This window comes from Pygocentrus nattereri, chromosome 6 (genome assembly GCF_015220715.1).
Source record: "Pygocentrus nattereri isolate fPygNat1 chromosome 6, fPygNat1.pri, whole genome shotgun sequence".
Lineage (NCBI taxonomy): Eukaryota > Metazoa > Chordata > Actinopteri > Characiformes > Serrasalmidae > Pygocentrus > Pygocentrus nattereri.
The window spans coordinates 1,124,198-1,140,420 of NC_051216.1; the positions used below are offsets into that span (position 1 = coordinate 1,124,198).

General features: G+C 44.2%; 1 protein-coding gene across 5 annotated transcripts in view; it reads left to right on the top strand.

The window, feature by feature from the left end:
- LOC119263638 overlaps window positions 1-12,975 on the top strand; it is a 36,075-nt gene extending 23,100 nt beyond the window's left edge. For 3 of the 5 annotated variants that reach the window (XM_037539626.1, XM_037539624.1, XM_037539630.1), the window contains one exon: window positions 12,433-12,975. In XM_037539626.1, the coding sequence (XP_037395523.1) occupies window positions 12,433-12,582 (150 nt within the window). In that variant the 3' untranslated portion in view covers window positions 12,583-12,975. The remainder of the gene's footprint in view (window positions 1-12,432) is intronic. The other 2 variants (XM_037539629.1, XM_037539628.1) reach the window with 1 other exon arrangement.
- Window positions 12,976-16,223: the final 3,248 nt, after the last annotated feature.

Below are 16,223 nucleotides of genomic sequence, written 5' to 3' on the forward strand. Positions count from 1 at the left end.
AAGAAAAAGTGCAGCTGAATTCTTGAACAGTTTTCCTGAGATCAGATTTTTATCGCAGCAATCATTTGTGTTTAATATTCAAGCCAGATTATGATGCAGAAACGTAAGCATGTCAAGTTTTTCTGGGCTCAATCTTGAGCGCTGAGGTGACAGAATATGTCCACTTGTACTGAACATTCTTTCGCTTGTGGCAGGGATACAAAGATATTTTCTTGCCACTTTTGCCAAAAAGGGCATTCCTTCGGCATGCATTTTCCACCAAGCCAGAGGGTCAGCATCAGTTCCAATAGTAGGAAGAGACATGTATGTCTTGACATCAGACATGACCTTTTCATGGATGTTTTTATTTTCTGAGGTTGCCTTGTTTTGCCTGGATGAACTTATTTGTTGTAGCAACGCAGACAGACCTTTCCCTTTCCTCTTAGTAGCAGTAGTGGTGCTGCTGCTGCCCTCTCCTACCTCATTTTCTTCCCTTTCTTCTTGAGGCTGTTTTTGGCATGGAGACACTGCTGTTGCAATGGTTACAGCATCTTCAACACATGCCTCAACTGTGTCATCCAGGTTTTTAGAGAAGCTTCCCTTAAACCTAGCATCCACAAAGCAGGATACTTGCAGCAGTCGTTCCAGCCGCTCTGTGTATCTGACTTCAAGGTCTTCCCTCATTACTTGCTTCATCTGTCTGGTGAGTGCATTGTCTTCAGCTTGCTCCGCGAGAATTTCACTGCGGATGTGCTCCAGTACTGGTGAGAGTGAGGACAGTGTGACCCTTTTCTCAGAGGCTAGAGCATCAGTGAGCTCATAGAAGGTCTGAAGAAGCTGGCTGACATTCTCAAGTATAGCTATGTCAGAGTCGTTTGGCATGAGATGCCAAGTACTCCTTTCATTTGCCAGTACTGCGCAGACGGCCTGTTGTCTCAAAAGTTCATCTTTGTATCAAAAGTTGATCCCCATCTTGTTATTACATCATGGATTAGGGCATGCTCGGGGAGTTCCAGGTCTGCCTGTTTTTTCTTGAGATCTCTTTTCTTCTTCCAACTTCGAGAAAAACCTTGTATCAAGTGTCTGCATGCTCTGACAGCAGATTCCACCCTTTGGATCTTCAAAACTTTGTTTACGGCCAAATTTAAATTGTGTCCGAAACAAGTGAGCCAAACACAAGGGAAGTCTGAAAAGGCTTTCTTCATATTTGTTGCATTATCTGTGGTAATTCCACACAGATCTTCCTTTGGAAGTTTCCATTCCTGAAGCATGTTTTCAAACATTTCAGAGATGTTTTCTGAGGTGTGGTCTTCAGGGAAAAAATGAGTTTCCAAACAATGGGACTTGAGCTGCCAGTCTGAAGAGATGTAGTGGACTGTAAAACTTATAAATGGTTCCCCTCCTCCACTGCTGCTGGTCCACAAGTCTGTGGTGGCTGAGTAACACACAGCTTCCTTTAGCTGTTCTTCAACACTTGCTCTCACATCTTGGTACATGCGAGGGATTTCACTGGTGGCAAAGTATGTTCTTGATGGAACCTGGTACATTGGAACAGCTTTTTTCATCAGGTGAAGGAAACCAGGTTTTTCCACTGCTCTTAAGGGCATCATGTCTTTGGCAATAAAATACGCCACACCATGATTCAATTCTTGGGCTTGTTTAGATGAGGGATCTAACTTAATTCCCTTTGCAAATGACTGTGTGACAGTTGGCTGAGCTGGATCAGGAAATTTCTTTGCACAGCTAGCTTGTCCCTAAACCAATAACAGAATAATAATATGAATCAATTATATTTATAATAATAATAAAAAATATATGTATGTGTATATGTGTGTATATATGTATATATATATATATATATATATATATATATATATATATATATATATATATATATATGTATGTGTGTGTGTGTGTGTGTATATATATATATATATATATATATATATATATATATTGTGTGTGTGTGTCTGTAAAGGTCCTGTATTTAAAATATTCAGTACAATTATTTAAGTTTAATTATTTCATTATTTAATATCTGAGCCTGTGTGCGTGTCTGACCAACTACTGTTGTAAACGTCCGTTTTACTGCCAAGTTAATATAACCAGAGACTGCAGAAAGATGGGACTATCTATTTTATACATGATCCTCACAATAGAGGCACGTCAGATTTTAAATATAAACTCATGCAAATTAATGGCGTCTTTCACGTTGAGTCCGACTCCGGAAAAATCCAAATTAGTCTGTGAGGACCTGAACACGGACACGCGCATCCACCACAGCACGCGCTTCATAGCCACGGGCATAACGTTACTTCCAGCAGCTGCATGCTCATAGTTCGGATGACTCAGCACTTTTGCGGGCGCTTAACGCGTGGGCTGTGCACGAATACAAAGATGGGTTTTATAGTCGAAATTTCACGCATTTAGGGTCGGACTGAAATTATAAACGAGCACAGCGGGGTGGTGTTCTCGGAAATGGGAGAACAGGTTAGAGGTATTCCCTCCTTTAGCTGCCACTTTCCTGCCACATTGATTACAAATCGGATTCCCATCCTCGCGTGCATTTGGCGGGTATCCGAAGTAGTCCCACACTGCTGACTTTAGTTTAGCCTTTTTTTTAGGAGGACGGAGATTTGTTAAGTCTGTGGCACTCTCTGCCATTCTCACTGCTGTGTGCTTGTGTGACTGAAACGGAGCGGAGCTGCGCATGCGCGGGTGAGTTTCTGAGCTGGGTTGTGTTTTACCGGTAACGAGCAAATGCCCACGGTATGATAACCGTGCATTTTAATACCGTGGTATACCGTGGAACCGGTTACCGCTGCAACCCTACTACAGAGTGGAGCTGGAACAGTAATCATCAGAAGGAGTTTGAGGAGCTGAAAGGTCTAATTATGAAAGCTCCTGTCCTAAAGTATTTTGATGAAAAACGTCACACCAAAATTTCAGCAGATGCCTCTAAAGCAGGGATAGGTGCAGTGTTGTTGCAACAATATGGCACAAGGTGGCGCCCAATAGCATATGCCTCGAGGGCATTAACGACTTCAGAGTGCAACTATGCACAGATAGAAAAGGAGGCATTAGCCCTTGCATATGGATGTGAGAAGTTTCATGTATTTATATATGGCAGAAGAGTTTGGGCAGAAACAGACCATAAACCTCTTGTTACAATAGCTAAAAAAGGCTTAGCCAACACACCACCTAGGGTGCAGCGATTGTTCTTAAAAATGCAAAAGTACGACCTACAGCTAGAATACAAACCTGGAAAAGAACTGTTAGTCGCTGACACATTGTCATGTGCTTATGACAGCACAGTATCGGTACAACACTATGAGCATGATGAAACAGTACATGTAAATCTGGTCAGGAAAAGCTGTCCAGTCTCTGATGAGATGTGGACTGTGATTGCACGAGCCACAGCAGAGGACGAAACACTGAAACAGGTCATTAAAGCAATCACACAGGGGTGGTCAGTACAGTCTGTACCTGCTCCATACTACCATTACAGAGACGAGTTGTCAGTGTTAGATGGCGTTCTATTCAAGGGCTCAAGGATTGTAATTCCCAAGGTCTTGCAGCATAACATGTTGTTGAAAACACATGAGGGGCATCTTGGCATGCAGAAATCCAAGAGACAGGCTAAAGCAGTGTTATACTGGCCAGGTATGGGTCAAGATATTGAGAGAGTCATTAGGTCTTGTGAAACCTGTCAGAAATACAGGGCTAAGCAGAGCAAGGAGCCAATGTGGATTGAGGACAGTGAGGTGCATAGGGCATGGAGCAAGGTGGGCATAGATTTGTTTGAGCTTGATGGAAAAAACTCTGTACTCCTAGTAGACTATTACTCTCACTACCCTGAGATGGCGCAGTTGAGAGAGACCACAGCAACTCAGGTTATAACTCACATCAAATCATTTTTTGCACGTCATGGTATTCCTGACGTAGTCATAACTGATAATGGACCGCAGTTCAGCTGCGTGGAGTTCCATAAGTTTGCTAAGACTTTTGAGTTTAGTCATGTGACATCAAGCCCACGTTATCCGCAGTCTAATGGGCTCATTGAAAATGGAGTAAAAATAGTCAAACTGCTGTTGAAGAAAGCTATGGATTCAAAAACGGATCCTTACTTAGCACTGCTTAATTACAGGTCAACTCCCTTGTCACATGGCCTGTCGCCAGCAGAGCTTCTGTTTAATAGAAAGCTTAGGACCCGCATGCCCCAACTGCTCGATAGAGAAAGTGTACAAAAAAGGAACATAGTCATGGACAAACAGAAGGCAAAAAACGCACAGAAAAGATACTATGACAGAGGGAGGGTCAAAAGAACTAAAGGAACTAAAACCAAATGACAGAGTGAGTTTTGTGAAGATCCACACATGCAGTTTTGATTCACATTCCAACTCGCGTTTTAGATTTCCAAACGAAAGCTTTATTTCTTCAAAAATTAAAGACAAGAAATCTGAACAAAACGATTAAAAATGCTTATAAACTGAAAACTAGGTATTTATATTCATGTTTCTAATTCCTAAATCCTAAAACTGCGGTCAGAAAAGGTGAGGCTCCGTCACCTTGAACTGCATGTCTTGTCTCCTGAACGTGCCTATTGACATAATCCTCAAACAAACAGTAATTAACCAAATCTCAATCGCTACTGCCACCTACAGGCGCCTAGAGGTAACACACATTTCAAATACCATTAAAATTGGCACTTACATATCCGGCCCCTAATTGTCTTGTAAATAAACAAACAATTACCATAAACACTAAACTATATAATTCCTAAAGACATGATAGCAGTAAACAACCTATTAAACAGCTCAAAACAACCAAATATTGTACAATTGTCCGATATGTTTTCATAAACTGAAACATGGAGTCAGAGGTTCAAGCACATGACTCACCGCTGGAGATCAGTCTTTACCACTGTCTCATACAGCAAGCAATATGCTACATATCCGCTTCAAGTAAGAGACACAACTTAGTGACCGGTCTCAGGAGAAGATTCGTGCTGGTCTTCAGTCGGACCTGGCGAACTCTCCCCTTACTATCCTGGATGGTCTCAATGACTCGACCTATGATCCAGGAACTTCTGGGAGCAGAATCATCAATCAGCAGCACAATGTCACCAACTGCAACATTACGCCTCGGGTGCAGCCACTTTTGCCTTAGCTGCAGGTCTGGCAAATACTCCTTAGTCCAGCGTTTCCAAAATAACTCTGCCATGTACTGAACCTGGCGCCATCTGCGTCTGGAGTAGATATCCTTGGCATTGAAAATACCTGGAGGTATTACAGGTTTAGCCTTCATCAAGAGAAGATGGTTCGGGGTAATTGCCTCCAAGTCGTTAGGATCATCCGACACTTTCGTGAGAGGGCGACTATTGATGACGGCCTCAACCTCGCACACAAGTGTTTGCAGACCCTCCTCATCCAAAGTCTGCTGCTTCATGACAGAATTCAGAATCTTCCGCACTGATCTTATCTGGCGTTCCCACACCCCGCCATGGTGGGATGCTGTTGGGGGGTTAAAGATCCACTTAATGTTCCTTTGTGCCATTTCAGCTTCAATCTGTTCCTTATTTAACTCCTGTACTGCCTGTTGCAGCTCACGTTCTGCACCGATGAAGTTTGTGCCGTTGTCCGATCTGATCACTTTGACTTGACCCCTTCTAGCAACAAATCTTCGTAGGGCATGAATACAGGAGTCCGTATCAAGCGAACTTGCAACCTCGAGATGAACTGCTCTTACTGCAAGACACGTAAAAAGCACTCCATATCTCTTCAAAATGGTACGGCCTCTCTTGATTTCAAATGGGCCAAAATAATCGACACCGACATTAGTAAACGGCGGCTCATCGGGTAAGACTCTGTCTTTTGGAAGGCAGGAATTCCGGCCCCTATAACCAGATATTGGCCTTCAGGAAAGCTTCCACTGTGCAACCCCTGGAAGCGTGGTCCGCTGGATTGTTGAAGGATTCCACATATCTCCATTGGCTTACCTTGGACTGTTCTCTGATTGTTGTAATCCGGTTGGCAACAAACGTACGAAACCTTGCTGATTCATTCTGGATGTACCTAAGAACTGTGGTACTATCAGTCCAGAATACCGATTCCTCCAAGTCAATATCTAGCTCGGCCCGTATCATGTTGTCCATCTTTGCAGCTACTGTCGCTGCAGTGAGCTCCAGCCTAGGTATCGTGACTGGTTTTAGAGGCGCAACTCTTGCCTTTCCCATTATGAAAGAACACTGTTCTTCATACTTCTCATTTTTCAAGACCAGGTAAGTACAAGTGCCATAACCTCGCTCACTAGCATCGGTGAAATGATGCAGTCTTGCTTCTGTGACTGCTCCAAAGTCATGCGTCTTAACGCATTGCCTCACTTCCAGTTCTGACAACTTGTGCAGGTGAGTTATCCATTGTTCCCACTGCTTCACTAGGGGTTCTGGCATATCATCATCCCATCCATGTTTTCTCATACTCAATTCCTGCAGTATACCTTTCACTGGGAGGATTATGGGAGAGAGAATCCCCAGAGGGTCGTAGATGGAACTAACCATGGACAACAAACCTCGTCTTGTGAGCACTTTCCGCTTAATGGTAACTTTGAACTTCAAGGCATCTGATTCAATGCACCATTGGACTCCTAGAGCCCTTTCTAGAGGAAGTAAGTCTTTGTCCCTCTCCTCTTCTGGAACTGATGCCAGGACTTTGCGACTATTAGAGGTCCACTTGGTCACTCTAAATCCGCCCAAAGCACACAGAGCTCTTACTTCCTGTATCAGTGCCACTGCTTCATCCTCGGATCCAACTGACCGGAGGCAGTCATCGACATAGAAGTGTCGCATCACTGTTTTGGATGCCTCTGCACTGAACTGATCTTGGAAGTGCTCAGCGCACTGCTTGAGTGCATAGTTAGCACAACTTGGGGATGAGGTAGCCCCAAATAAAGGCACAACCATCCTATGTTCCTCTAATTCTTGTCTGTGGTCCCCCTGTGGCCACCACAGAAATCTCAAAAGGTTCACATCTTTGGCAGGGACCCGTACCTGATGGAACATGCCTTCTATATCTGACATGAAGGCTACTGGTTCTTGCCTGAACCTCAATAAGACACCAATCAAGGAGTTGGTTAGGTCTGGCCCTTGAAGTAGCTGTGAGTTCAGGGAAATTCCTTGGAACTTGGCTGCACAGTCGAAGACTACCCTGATCTTATGCTTGGTAGGGTGGTAGACCCCGTGATGTGGGATGTACCACGTCCTTGTTTCATCTTCGTCGTTGTGGACCTCATCTTCGGGAATTTTCTCTGCATAGCCCTTCTCAAGCATGTCACTCATGAACTTGACATAATCCTGACAGAACTGCTCATTTCTCATGAATTTCCTTCGCAGGTGTTCTGCCCTTTGCACAGCTATCACACGGTTGTTCGGAAACTTGGCATCCACTGCTTTCAGGGGAAGACCAATGCTAAAGTGTCCATCGATCAACTGTACTGACTTAGACACAGAATCCATGAATCGTTTGTCTTCTACAGACATTTCCATTTTCTCTGCTTGCTGAGCTTCAGGAAAGTCAAGCTTTATTTGATGGTGTATGAGATCATCAAGACACGCCACGGAAATTCTGTTCACTGATACTTCTGGCCATTCCTCGTCCTTCTTCTGCAGAGGACCATTTACAACCCACCCAAGGACAGTTCTGATAGCATAAGGCCCATTACCTGCACTATTCACAACTTTCCATGGCTCCAAAGCCTTCGGCACATTGGTTCCTATTAATAATCCTATGCCAGCCTCAATCTTCCTGACATGAATTTCCTTCAGGTGTGGCCATTTATCCACATCTTCTTGTCTAGGAATGCAGTCGTCCTTGACAGGAATCTCCTTTTGTGAATACACCTGGGGAAGTGGCACATAGGAATCACCTTCCAACCCACAAATCTCCAGTCCTGTGACAGCATGCGTGCTAACAGGTCTTTCTTGTCCCATAGTGCGAAGTAAGATGTTGGTCTTTCTTCCGGTCACATTGAGATCACGCATCAAGTCTTCAGAACAGAAACAAGCTGAACTACCTGAATCTAAAATTGCGTAGGTCTGCACAACATGTGTTCCTTTCTCAGACTTAACTTTCACTGGGACGACAGCAAGGGCGCATTTTGCATCTCCGGCCCCGGTGCAACCACAAGTTTCCTTATCCAATGATGGTGGACTGCTGTCAGTCACTGTCTTGTTATTCTCGGCTTGGCCAGTAAGCTTGCTGGCTATGTGCAGAATAGTAGGATGTTTCAATGAGCACTTGTTACATGTTATTTTCTGCTCACAAGCTTTGCTCATATGCCCAGGTAACAGGCAACCAAAGCATAAGCCTTTGGACTTCAGAAATTGCAGCCTCTCTTTGTGAGGTTTCTGCACAATGGACTTACAAGATGCCAACTTGTGTTCTTTTTGACAGAAATGACATTTATCACTGGAGGAACTCAAGTCGTTTGCCTTGCTTATTGACTGTTTAGTGTCAGTCACGAGTTCAGCAATTGTGGCAAATGTGCTTTTCTTTTCTTTGAACCTTTGTGGGTGGCCAGGTTTAGCTATACCTTTGTCTTTTGAACTCACAGGCTCTTGGATGTTGCCAAATAATGGATCAGTAGCTATTCTTGCCTGTCTCTCCACAAAGTACACCAAATTTTCAAACCTGGCTCTGACACCAGTCCTTTCCTGTATGTCACACGCGAATCCCCTCCATCTTTCTCTCAGCCTGAAAGGGAGTTTTGCTATTATTGCACGTATGTTAGTTGGACTGTTCATTTCTTCTTTAAACTCCATTCCTTCCACTGTATTCAGGCAGCTTGTAAGAAAAACAGCCAATTCAGTCAAAGATGCTCCGTCTTCTGATTTTAAGACGGGCCACTTTAATGCCTTCTCCACATATGCCACAGCAATGGTGTATTCGTTACCATAATGCTGGTGCAATAGCTTTTTAGCCTCTTTGTACCCTAAGTCAGGATGTATGTGCTGACAACTTCGTACCAGCACTTTGGGTTGACCGCTTGTGTACTGCTCCAGAAAGAATAGACGATCTTTACTACTGGAGGTTCTGTCTTCAATTCCATGCTCAAAAGCTTTAGTAAAAAATCTGTATTCAGTTGGGTCTCCACTAAAAACAGGAATGTCCACTGATGGTAAGGATGACAACCTTTGCTGTTTCACAAGCAGTTCAGTGATATCATTCTGATGTTTCATAACACCAAGCAGGTCCCTAATCTGTATATCACGTAGTCTTCCACCAACATGAGGACCACTGTCAGCATGTGAGCGTGGGGGAGATACAACATTACTGTGTGCGTTTTGCCTTCTACTCACACAGCAATGTGACCTTGGCTGAGGAGAATGCCTTGTTGGTCGCTGTAGAAGAAAAGCCACATCATCTTCCTCACCCTTCTCATAATCATCAGAGAATGCCGCTTCAGCATGCAAATTCCTCACCACACGAGGCCTCCCCTGTTCTTGCTCTTGCACATCAGACTCATGTAAATCAAGCACCGCAATTTTAGCATTTGCTGCATCAATAGCTGTTTGCAATTCTAGCTCCTCTTTCTTTGCTTGCAACTGGGCCAATTCTCTGTCAATTTCTTGTTTTCGTTTCAATGCAGTAGCCTGTGCAATCAAAGCTGCTCTTTCAGCCTCGTACTTAAGCTTTGTGGATGAGGCAATTGAAGACACAACTGAAGCTGCTCTGCTATGAGGAGATTTACCCAACTTGTGTGATAAACTGACCATTGAAGCACTATCTGCAGGGCTTACTTCAGAATCATACTGTCTTGCTTCTTTAGCTTGCTCAGCAGCTCTTTTTAACCATCTCTCAACATCCTTCACAAACCCATTAAGATGTTTGGTCATAGATTCATACCAGGTTTTCTGGTCTTTAATCATATCCTCTTCAGACATATATTCTTTTACCGTTTCATTCAGACTGCAAAATTCCATGTTCACTTCTGTAAACTCTGTTGACAATTTCCGGGAAACTGTATGAGCATTATTTTCATCTTCCATTAGGACATCAATATCCTTCATTATTCGACAGAGGTGTGCAAACTTGGATTTTCTATTTGCCAATGTCATGCTAAGCTTTTGTTCAATGCCTTTAGCAGTTAGCTTTAACGTCCTCTTAGGACGAACAACAGCATCACTTTGTTCATACATATTAAATCCTCAGATATTCCTCTTTTCCACAAACACAATTCCAATAATCGTCATATGTAGTCATTTTCCATAAGGGAAGTTTCCATATTCCTCAGAACTAGCATTAGCAGACAGCAGTATTGACAATTTAGCTGAGTCATTGGCTAACTCCATTAGCAAAGCCAGACACATTTCTTACTTGTTCCTTCGACAAAAATCCAAACTTGTGGTCAATACTTGCACATAGATGACTGAATCCACTCTTCAGGACATCCACGGGGTTTCTTCATCCATTAGGAGCACTTTTCTGACTTTTTTGTGAAGATCCACACATGCAGTTTTGATTCACATTCCAACTCGCGTTTTAGATTTCCAAACGAAAGCTTTATTTCTTCAAAAATTAAAGACAAGAAATCTGAACAAAACGATTAAAAATGCTTATAAACTGAAAACTAGGTATTTATATTCATGTTTCTAATTCCTAAATCCTAAAACTGCGGTCAGAAAAGGTGAGGCTCCGTCACCTTGAACTGCATGTCTTGTCTCCTGAACGTGCCTATTGACATAATCCTCAAACAAACAGTAATTAACCAAATCTCAATCGCTACTGCCACCTACAGGCGCCTAGAGGTAACACACATTTCAAATACCATCAAAATTGGCACTTAAAGTGAGGTTGCATGATGGAAAACATTGGAGCCTAGAGGCTCAGGTGCTACAGAATGTAGCTCCGAGGTCCTATGTGGTCCAAACACAAGAAGGAATGACCTACAGGAGAAATCGTAGACATTTGCTGCAAGTACCTGAAAAAGAACAGAATAAGGAAGAGGAAACAAACGTGGGTGCAAACCACAGATTAGACAGCCCGGTACACAAGACACCTGTAACTGAAATTAATGGGAAAACAGAGACACAAATGGAAGTCAGGAGATCTTGCAGAACCATTAAAGCACCTCAAAGGCTAATAGAGCAAATGTAAATACTCAAAATTCCTAGCAACAATCAAAGCACGTAAAGTTGGGAACACAGTACTTAAGGTTAATTAATACACTGATTGTTAATTAAAACATTCTGGGTGTTGAGATCACACGTTTGTTTATCGTGTGAAACTGTATTTTTTTTATAAAATTAAAAGCTACTGATTGTTTGTCACACTAGTATAAACAATGTTCTTAACAGGAGGGATGTGATGTACATCATTTATGTGATCTGCGTATCACGTGACGACACAGTTATGCTGCATGCCGCCTGCAGTTACGCGTTTGTTTGCTGAAGAATAAAGAGGTCACGTTATCTGTTATATCCTTCGTCTTTACCTTATTTCAAGAAGGTACAGAACATAGCACCTGCCTCAGCAGTCAAAGATATGACTTACATATGTGACCCTTCTACTGGGTGTTTGTCCGCCCTGGTCAGTGATGGACACCAGATTGGGATGATGCAGGTTTATTAGCCTGTAATGAGTCTGGCAGCCACAGCATGAGTTTCTGTTCGTGCTCCGGTCAGCGTTCAACACGGCCTTCTACTGCCCAGGAATGCAGTGGTCTAAATATCTCCAGAATAAACCAATGACCAGACGTATAATTCATGATCATAATATAATTACCTTTACAAACCGCTACGATGGTGTAGTGGTGGAAGTGCTCGTGTTTTCATATGTTCAGTTTTTAGATTTATACCAGTCTACATTTTACATTCACATCAGGGTCAATTGTCACAGTATCAATATGAATTATGTTTACAGCTACATCCTTTTCCAGTTAGTGGAACATCAACAAGGTAAAATATGAAATAGTGCCATCTGGTGGTGAAGACAAACATGGCCTCCAGACCACATGGTGAAACTAAAAATAATGGAGTTAAACCAGCCAGCAGCGCTGAGCTCATTCACTCTGTTCTAATCCACATTAAAACACCAACATCAAAAAATGAGGGAAAGACGAGAGTTCCTGTGAAGGGAAGAGCTGATTCTGCAGGTAGAGAGTTACAGTAGACTAAACCCCTGAAGGTGAAATCGTGTAGAAATGACTTTAGAATTTTATTACAGACTGAAGATCAGATTAGACTGAAATGCCCGTCACTGATTCTGACAGTCAGCCTGCAGGGGGCGTTCAGTTCTGTGAGCTTGTGTTTTTACCCTCAGCCTGTTAGAGACTCTCCCAGTGACACGTACTCAGCCCTGAACCCTGAAACCAGGACGTCTGATTACGACGCTCTGACTAACTCTGCACTCTGTGTGTTCCTTCATTCTCTGGTTGAGCTTCATGAAAGTCCCTAAGATCTCCTGTTTTCCAGGTTGTCCGTCCTCACCCAGCGATGAGAAGAGCTCCAGAGAACGAGAACTAACAGCTGTTCATTTACTCTTCATTCACCACTGCAGCTTCAGCTCTATGGACAGAACATTAAAGAGGCGTACGGAGGATTTCTGAGGATTAAAGAGCTTCTAGAGCTCGAAACACATCAGATGATCTAAAGTCAGAGAGATTCTCTCAGATCAGTCAGAGGAGCTTCTGTTTATGAAGGGTCTTTATTCACTGTAGTGCTGTTATACACCATGATGATCCAAACACGGACCAGAACCAGGCGGTTCTGATCGCTCAGTGTGAACAGAGTTGAGATGATTTGGATCCAGTTTGAGTAAAAATGTCACTGTGTAAATCAGATTTATTAATGTAGAGTTTGTATATTTTCAGTTGCTTCTCTGTAGTTTTCCTCTTGTTCTCATTGTTTAGGTTAGTAGATCCTCTTAAACTCTTTTCTAGCTGTGCTGTCGTTGTTCTGAATGTGCTGCTAAAACACCGATAATAAAGTTTTGAAGCAGCTTCTGTTTCCTGTTTAATGAACAGCTGAGAGATTCTTCAGTGTCCCGGTTTAGCTCCGCCTCCTCCTCAGTCTCCCTGTTTAGCCCCGCCTCCCCGTGTAGCCCCGCCTCCTCATCAGTCTCCCCGTGTAGCCCCGCCTCCTCATCAGTCTCCCAGTGTAGCCCCGCCTCCTCATCAGTCTCCCTGTTTAGCCCCGCCTCCCCGTGTAGCCCCGCCTCCTCATCAGTCTCCCCGTGTAGCCCCGCCTCCTCATCAGTCTCCCAGTGTAGCTCCGCCTCCTCCTCAGTCTCCCTGTTTAGCCCCGCCTCCCCGTGTAGCCCCGCCTCCTCATCAGTCTCTCCGTGTAGCCCCGCCTCCTCATCAGTCTCCCTGTTTAGCCCCGCCTCCCCGTGTAGCCCCGCCTCCTCATCAGTCTCCCCGTGTAGCCCCGCCTCCTCATCAGTCTCCCAGTGTAGCCCCGCCTCCTCATCAGTCTCTCCGTGTAGCCCCGCCTCCTCATCAGTCTCCCAGTGTAGCCCCGCCTCCTCATCAGTCTCTCCGTGTAGCCCCGCCTCCTCATCAGTCTCCCAGTGTAGCCCCGCCTCCTCATCAGTCTCCCATGTAGCTCCGCCTCTTCATCAGTCTCCTCGTGTAGCCTTGCCTCTTCATCAGTCTCTCCGTGTAGCTCCGCCTCCTCACCAGTCTCCCCGTGTAAGCTCCGCCTCCTCCTCAGCCACGGTTTGGCGCTCAGCTGCGTGTCTCCGTCGCGCGCTCTGTGCTGTGGACTCTCAGTGAGGAGTTAGCTTAGCAGCTAAAACACACAGCTCTACAGAAAAGTGGCTTTAGGACTCGAACACAGAAAAACCCCAACAAAAGCCGCTAATGTTGATCAGAAGTTCAGCCCCCGGCTCAGCAGGACATCTGGGTGAGTTTATTTCACTGTTTCTCCTCAGAAAACCACCTCCTCTGTTTCAGCGCTCAGCAGCTCATCACGCTAATCCTCGTTAGCTTTCCTGGCAGGACGGCTCAGTGTAAAGCGGGTTTAACTCGGCTAAACGCTAATATAACGCGCTAAACCCACACGGTACCGACCCGTTTCACTGGGTTAAGGCCGGTTCCACTGAAAGCCGTGGAGGAAAATGTTCTGTTCTCCTTGTTGGATCTTACAGTTTGTGTTCTTTAGCGCCCCTCAGTGGTGGAACTCTGCACTGCACAGAGCTCTTCAGGTAAAACCTTGGGCTGTTAGTGTCAATGAGTGTCGTGTACTTTAACCATTAGATTTGGAATTAAAATCGATCTATTTTAAACGAAGTATGTTATCTGGTCCTGCTGCATCAGTGATCTCTGATCGAGCAGCGCTGCAGTGGAGGTTTAGTTCCCTGTCAGAAAAGCTCTACTGTAAGTAGCTTTCATAGTTTTGATCCTCATCTGTCTATTTCAGCGACAGTAGGAATCCCATCCGATGCCGACGCATCCGAGGAGCTCACGCTTCCAGTTTTCCGTCTTGTTGGAGTCGTTTGATTGGCCGGTTGAGCTGTAGCTGAATGTCCTCTAAATCCAGACAGACGCTGCGTGGCTTTAGAAATCGTGGTCTAAGCTGATTCACTCAGAATAATGTGCTGTGCACTGAGTACTGGGTGAACAGAGAAGGGTCCAGCTGCAGAGCTGCAGCCCCGCCCACTCAGCCCTGGATATGATGTGACACGGTGGTCGAGAGGCTCAGTAGCTGCTGTGTATTGTGTTTATTACTCGGAGGGCACAGAAGGCGGTTTCTATAAACCCTCAAACACCATCACTGCACACACGGTTACATTGTGGCTGCGTTGTGACGACCTGTTGTTGGTGCCCACAGTGTTGAAATGCAGCTCCTCAGAAAGTTGTGCTGTTATCTGAGAACATTCTAGGAAGGAGTGTTAATGTAGTGGCAGCGTTGTCAGAACGTTGTTATGAACTCCTAGAATCCATCATAAGTTCCATTATATGGTGTGTGTAGTGATGACACTGTGTGGTAGAGTCACTTAATAATTAGGCTGTGACAGTGTTGAGACGACCTTGTTCAAACAACGTAAACAGCACCACATTTTCACAACGTTGTAAGAAAGCAGACGACATTGTGTGTTTGCTGGTTTTGTCCCCAGTGGCTCCTGACTCCCTACATAGTGCACTATGTGTGTTATGAAATTAGGACTCTACACAAACGTTGTGCACTGCCGGGAGGGAATTGTGCAAGTGTGGCTGCATCTCAAATGGCTCTGTTAGACATTATACACTGTTTGGATGCCGGAGTCATTAAGACCTGTGTAGTTCACGACATAGGAAGCAGGGAACCATCTGAGATCATGAAATAAAAGCAATTGAAGGTGGAGAAGGAGAGATTGGCCATGTGAAGAAGCAGCTGATCAGTACTTATTTACAGCTGTGTTTGCTTAACAGCAGCACCGAATTCTACTTTAGTACTGAAAGAACCAAAAATATTACTATAAATACAAATAAACAGTAAAAGTAAAGTCACTCAGAAGGACTTTGGTAGGAAATGTCGACTTCACGGCACACGGTATCAGCTGATATCAGAACGTTGGTATTGGTGAATTTATATGAGGTGGAGTAAATGAGCGCAGAATCAGCCCAATACCAGATATCAGTACCGGTATCGATGCGTCCCTAATTAGTACTGATGCAGTCTGTTAGTGAGCTGAGCAGCTTCCACTGTGAGATGATTAGGCCTGTTACAATTACTGCATCACCTCCCACTTACTTGAAGTGAGGAGCAGTTATTTGAGCTGATGGCAGCTTTTTAAACTGACTGCAGTATTTTACACACTTCACAATTAATGTCAGCTAATGTGGTTTTCATCACACCCATAGTCCTCCATAATGATCAGTGATCAGCCAAGGAGTTCTTCTTTATTGGCTGGAATGTTTTGAAAAGCATCTAAAGTGATTTAAGCTGGTTTTAACTCTCCACACCTGCACTGTCACCAAATAAAGTGTGACAGCCGATCAGCTCATAATGTGAGAATGATGATGGACGGTTTTAAAGTCCTGCAGACTCAGAACGGCTGCTTATGACCTTCAGATTGACCTTAAAATAAAAACGACAGTTTCTGCTAAATGGTGAGTGCAGCGGCTCTGTGTGTGTGAAGGGTCGGTCATGTGACTGACAGTGTTAGTTTAATAGTTCTAGACGCTGATGTCAGATAAGCTCATCTCTCTCGTGCTGGTCTTCTGAGCTTCTGTTCCATCACCAGCTCCTCCTCTCTTTTGTAGTA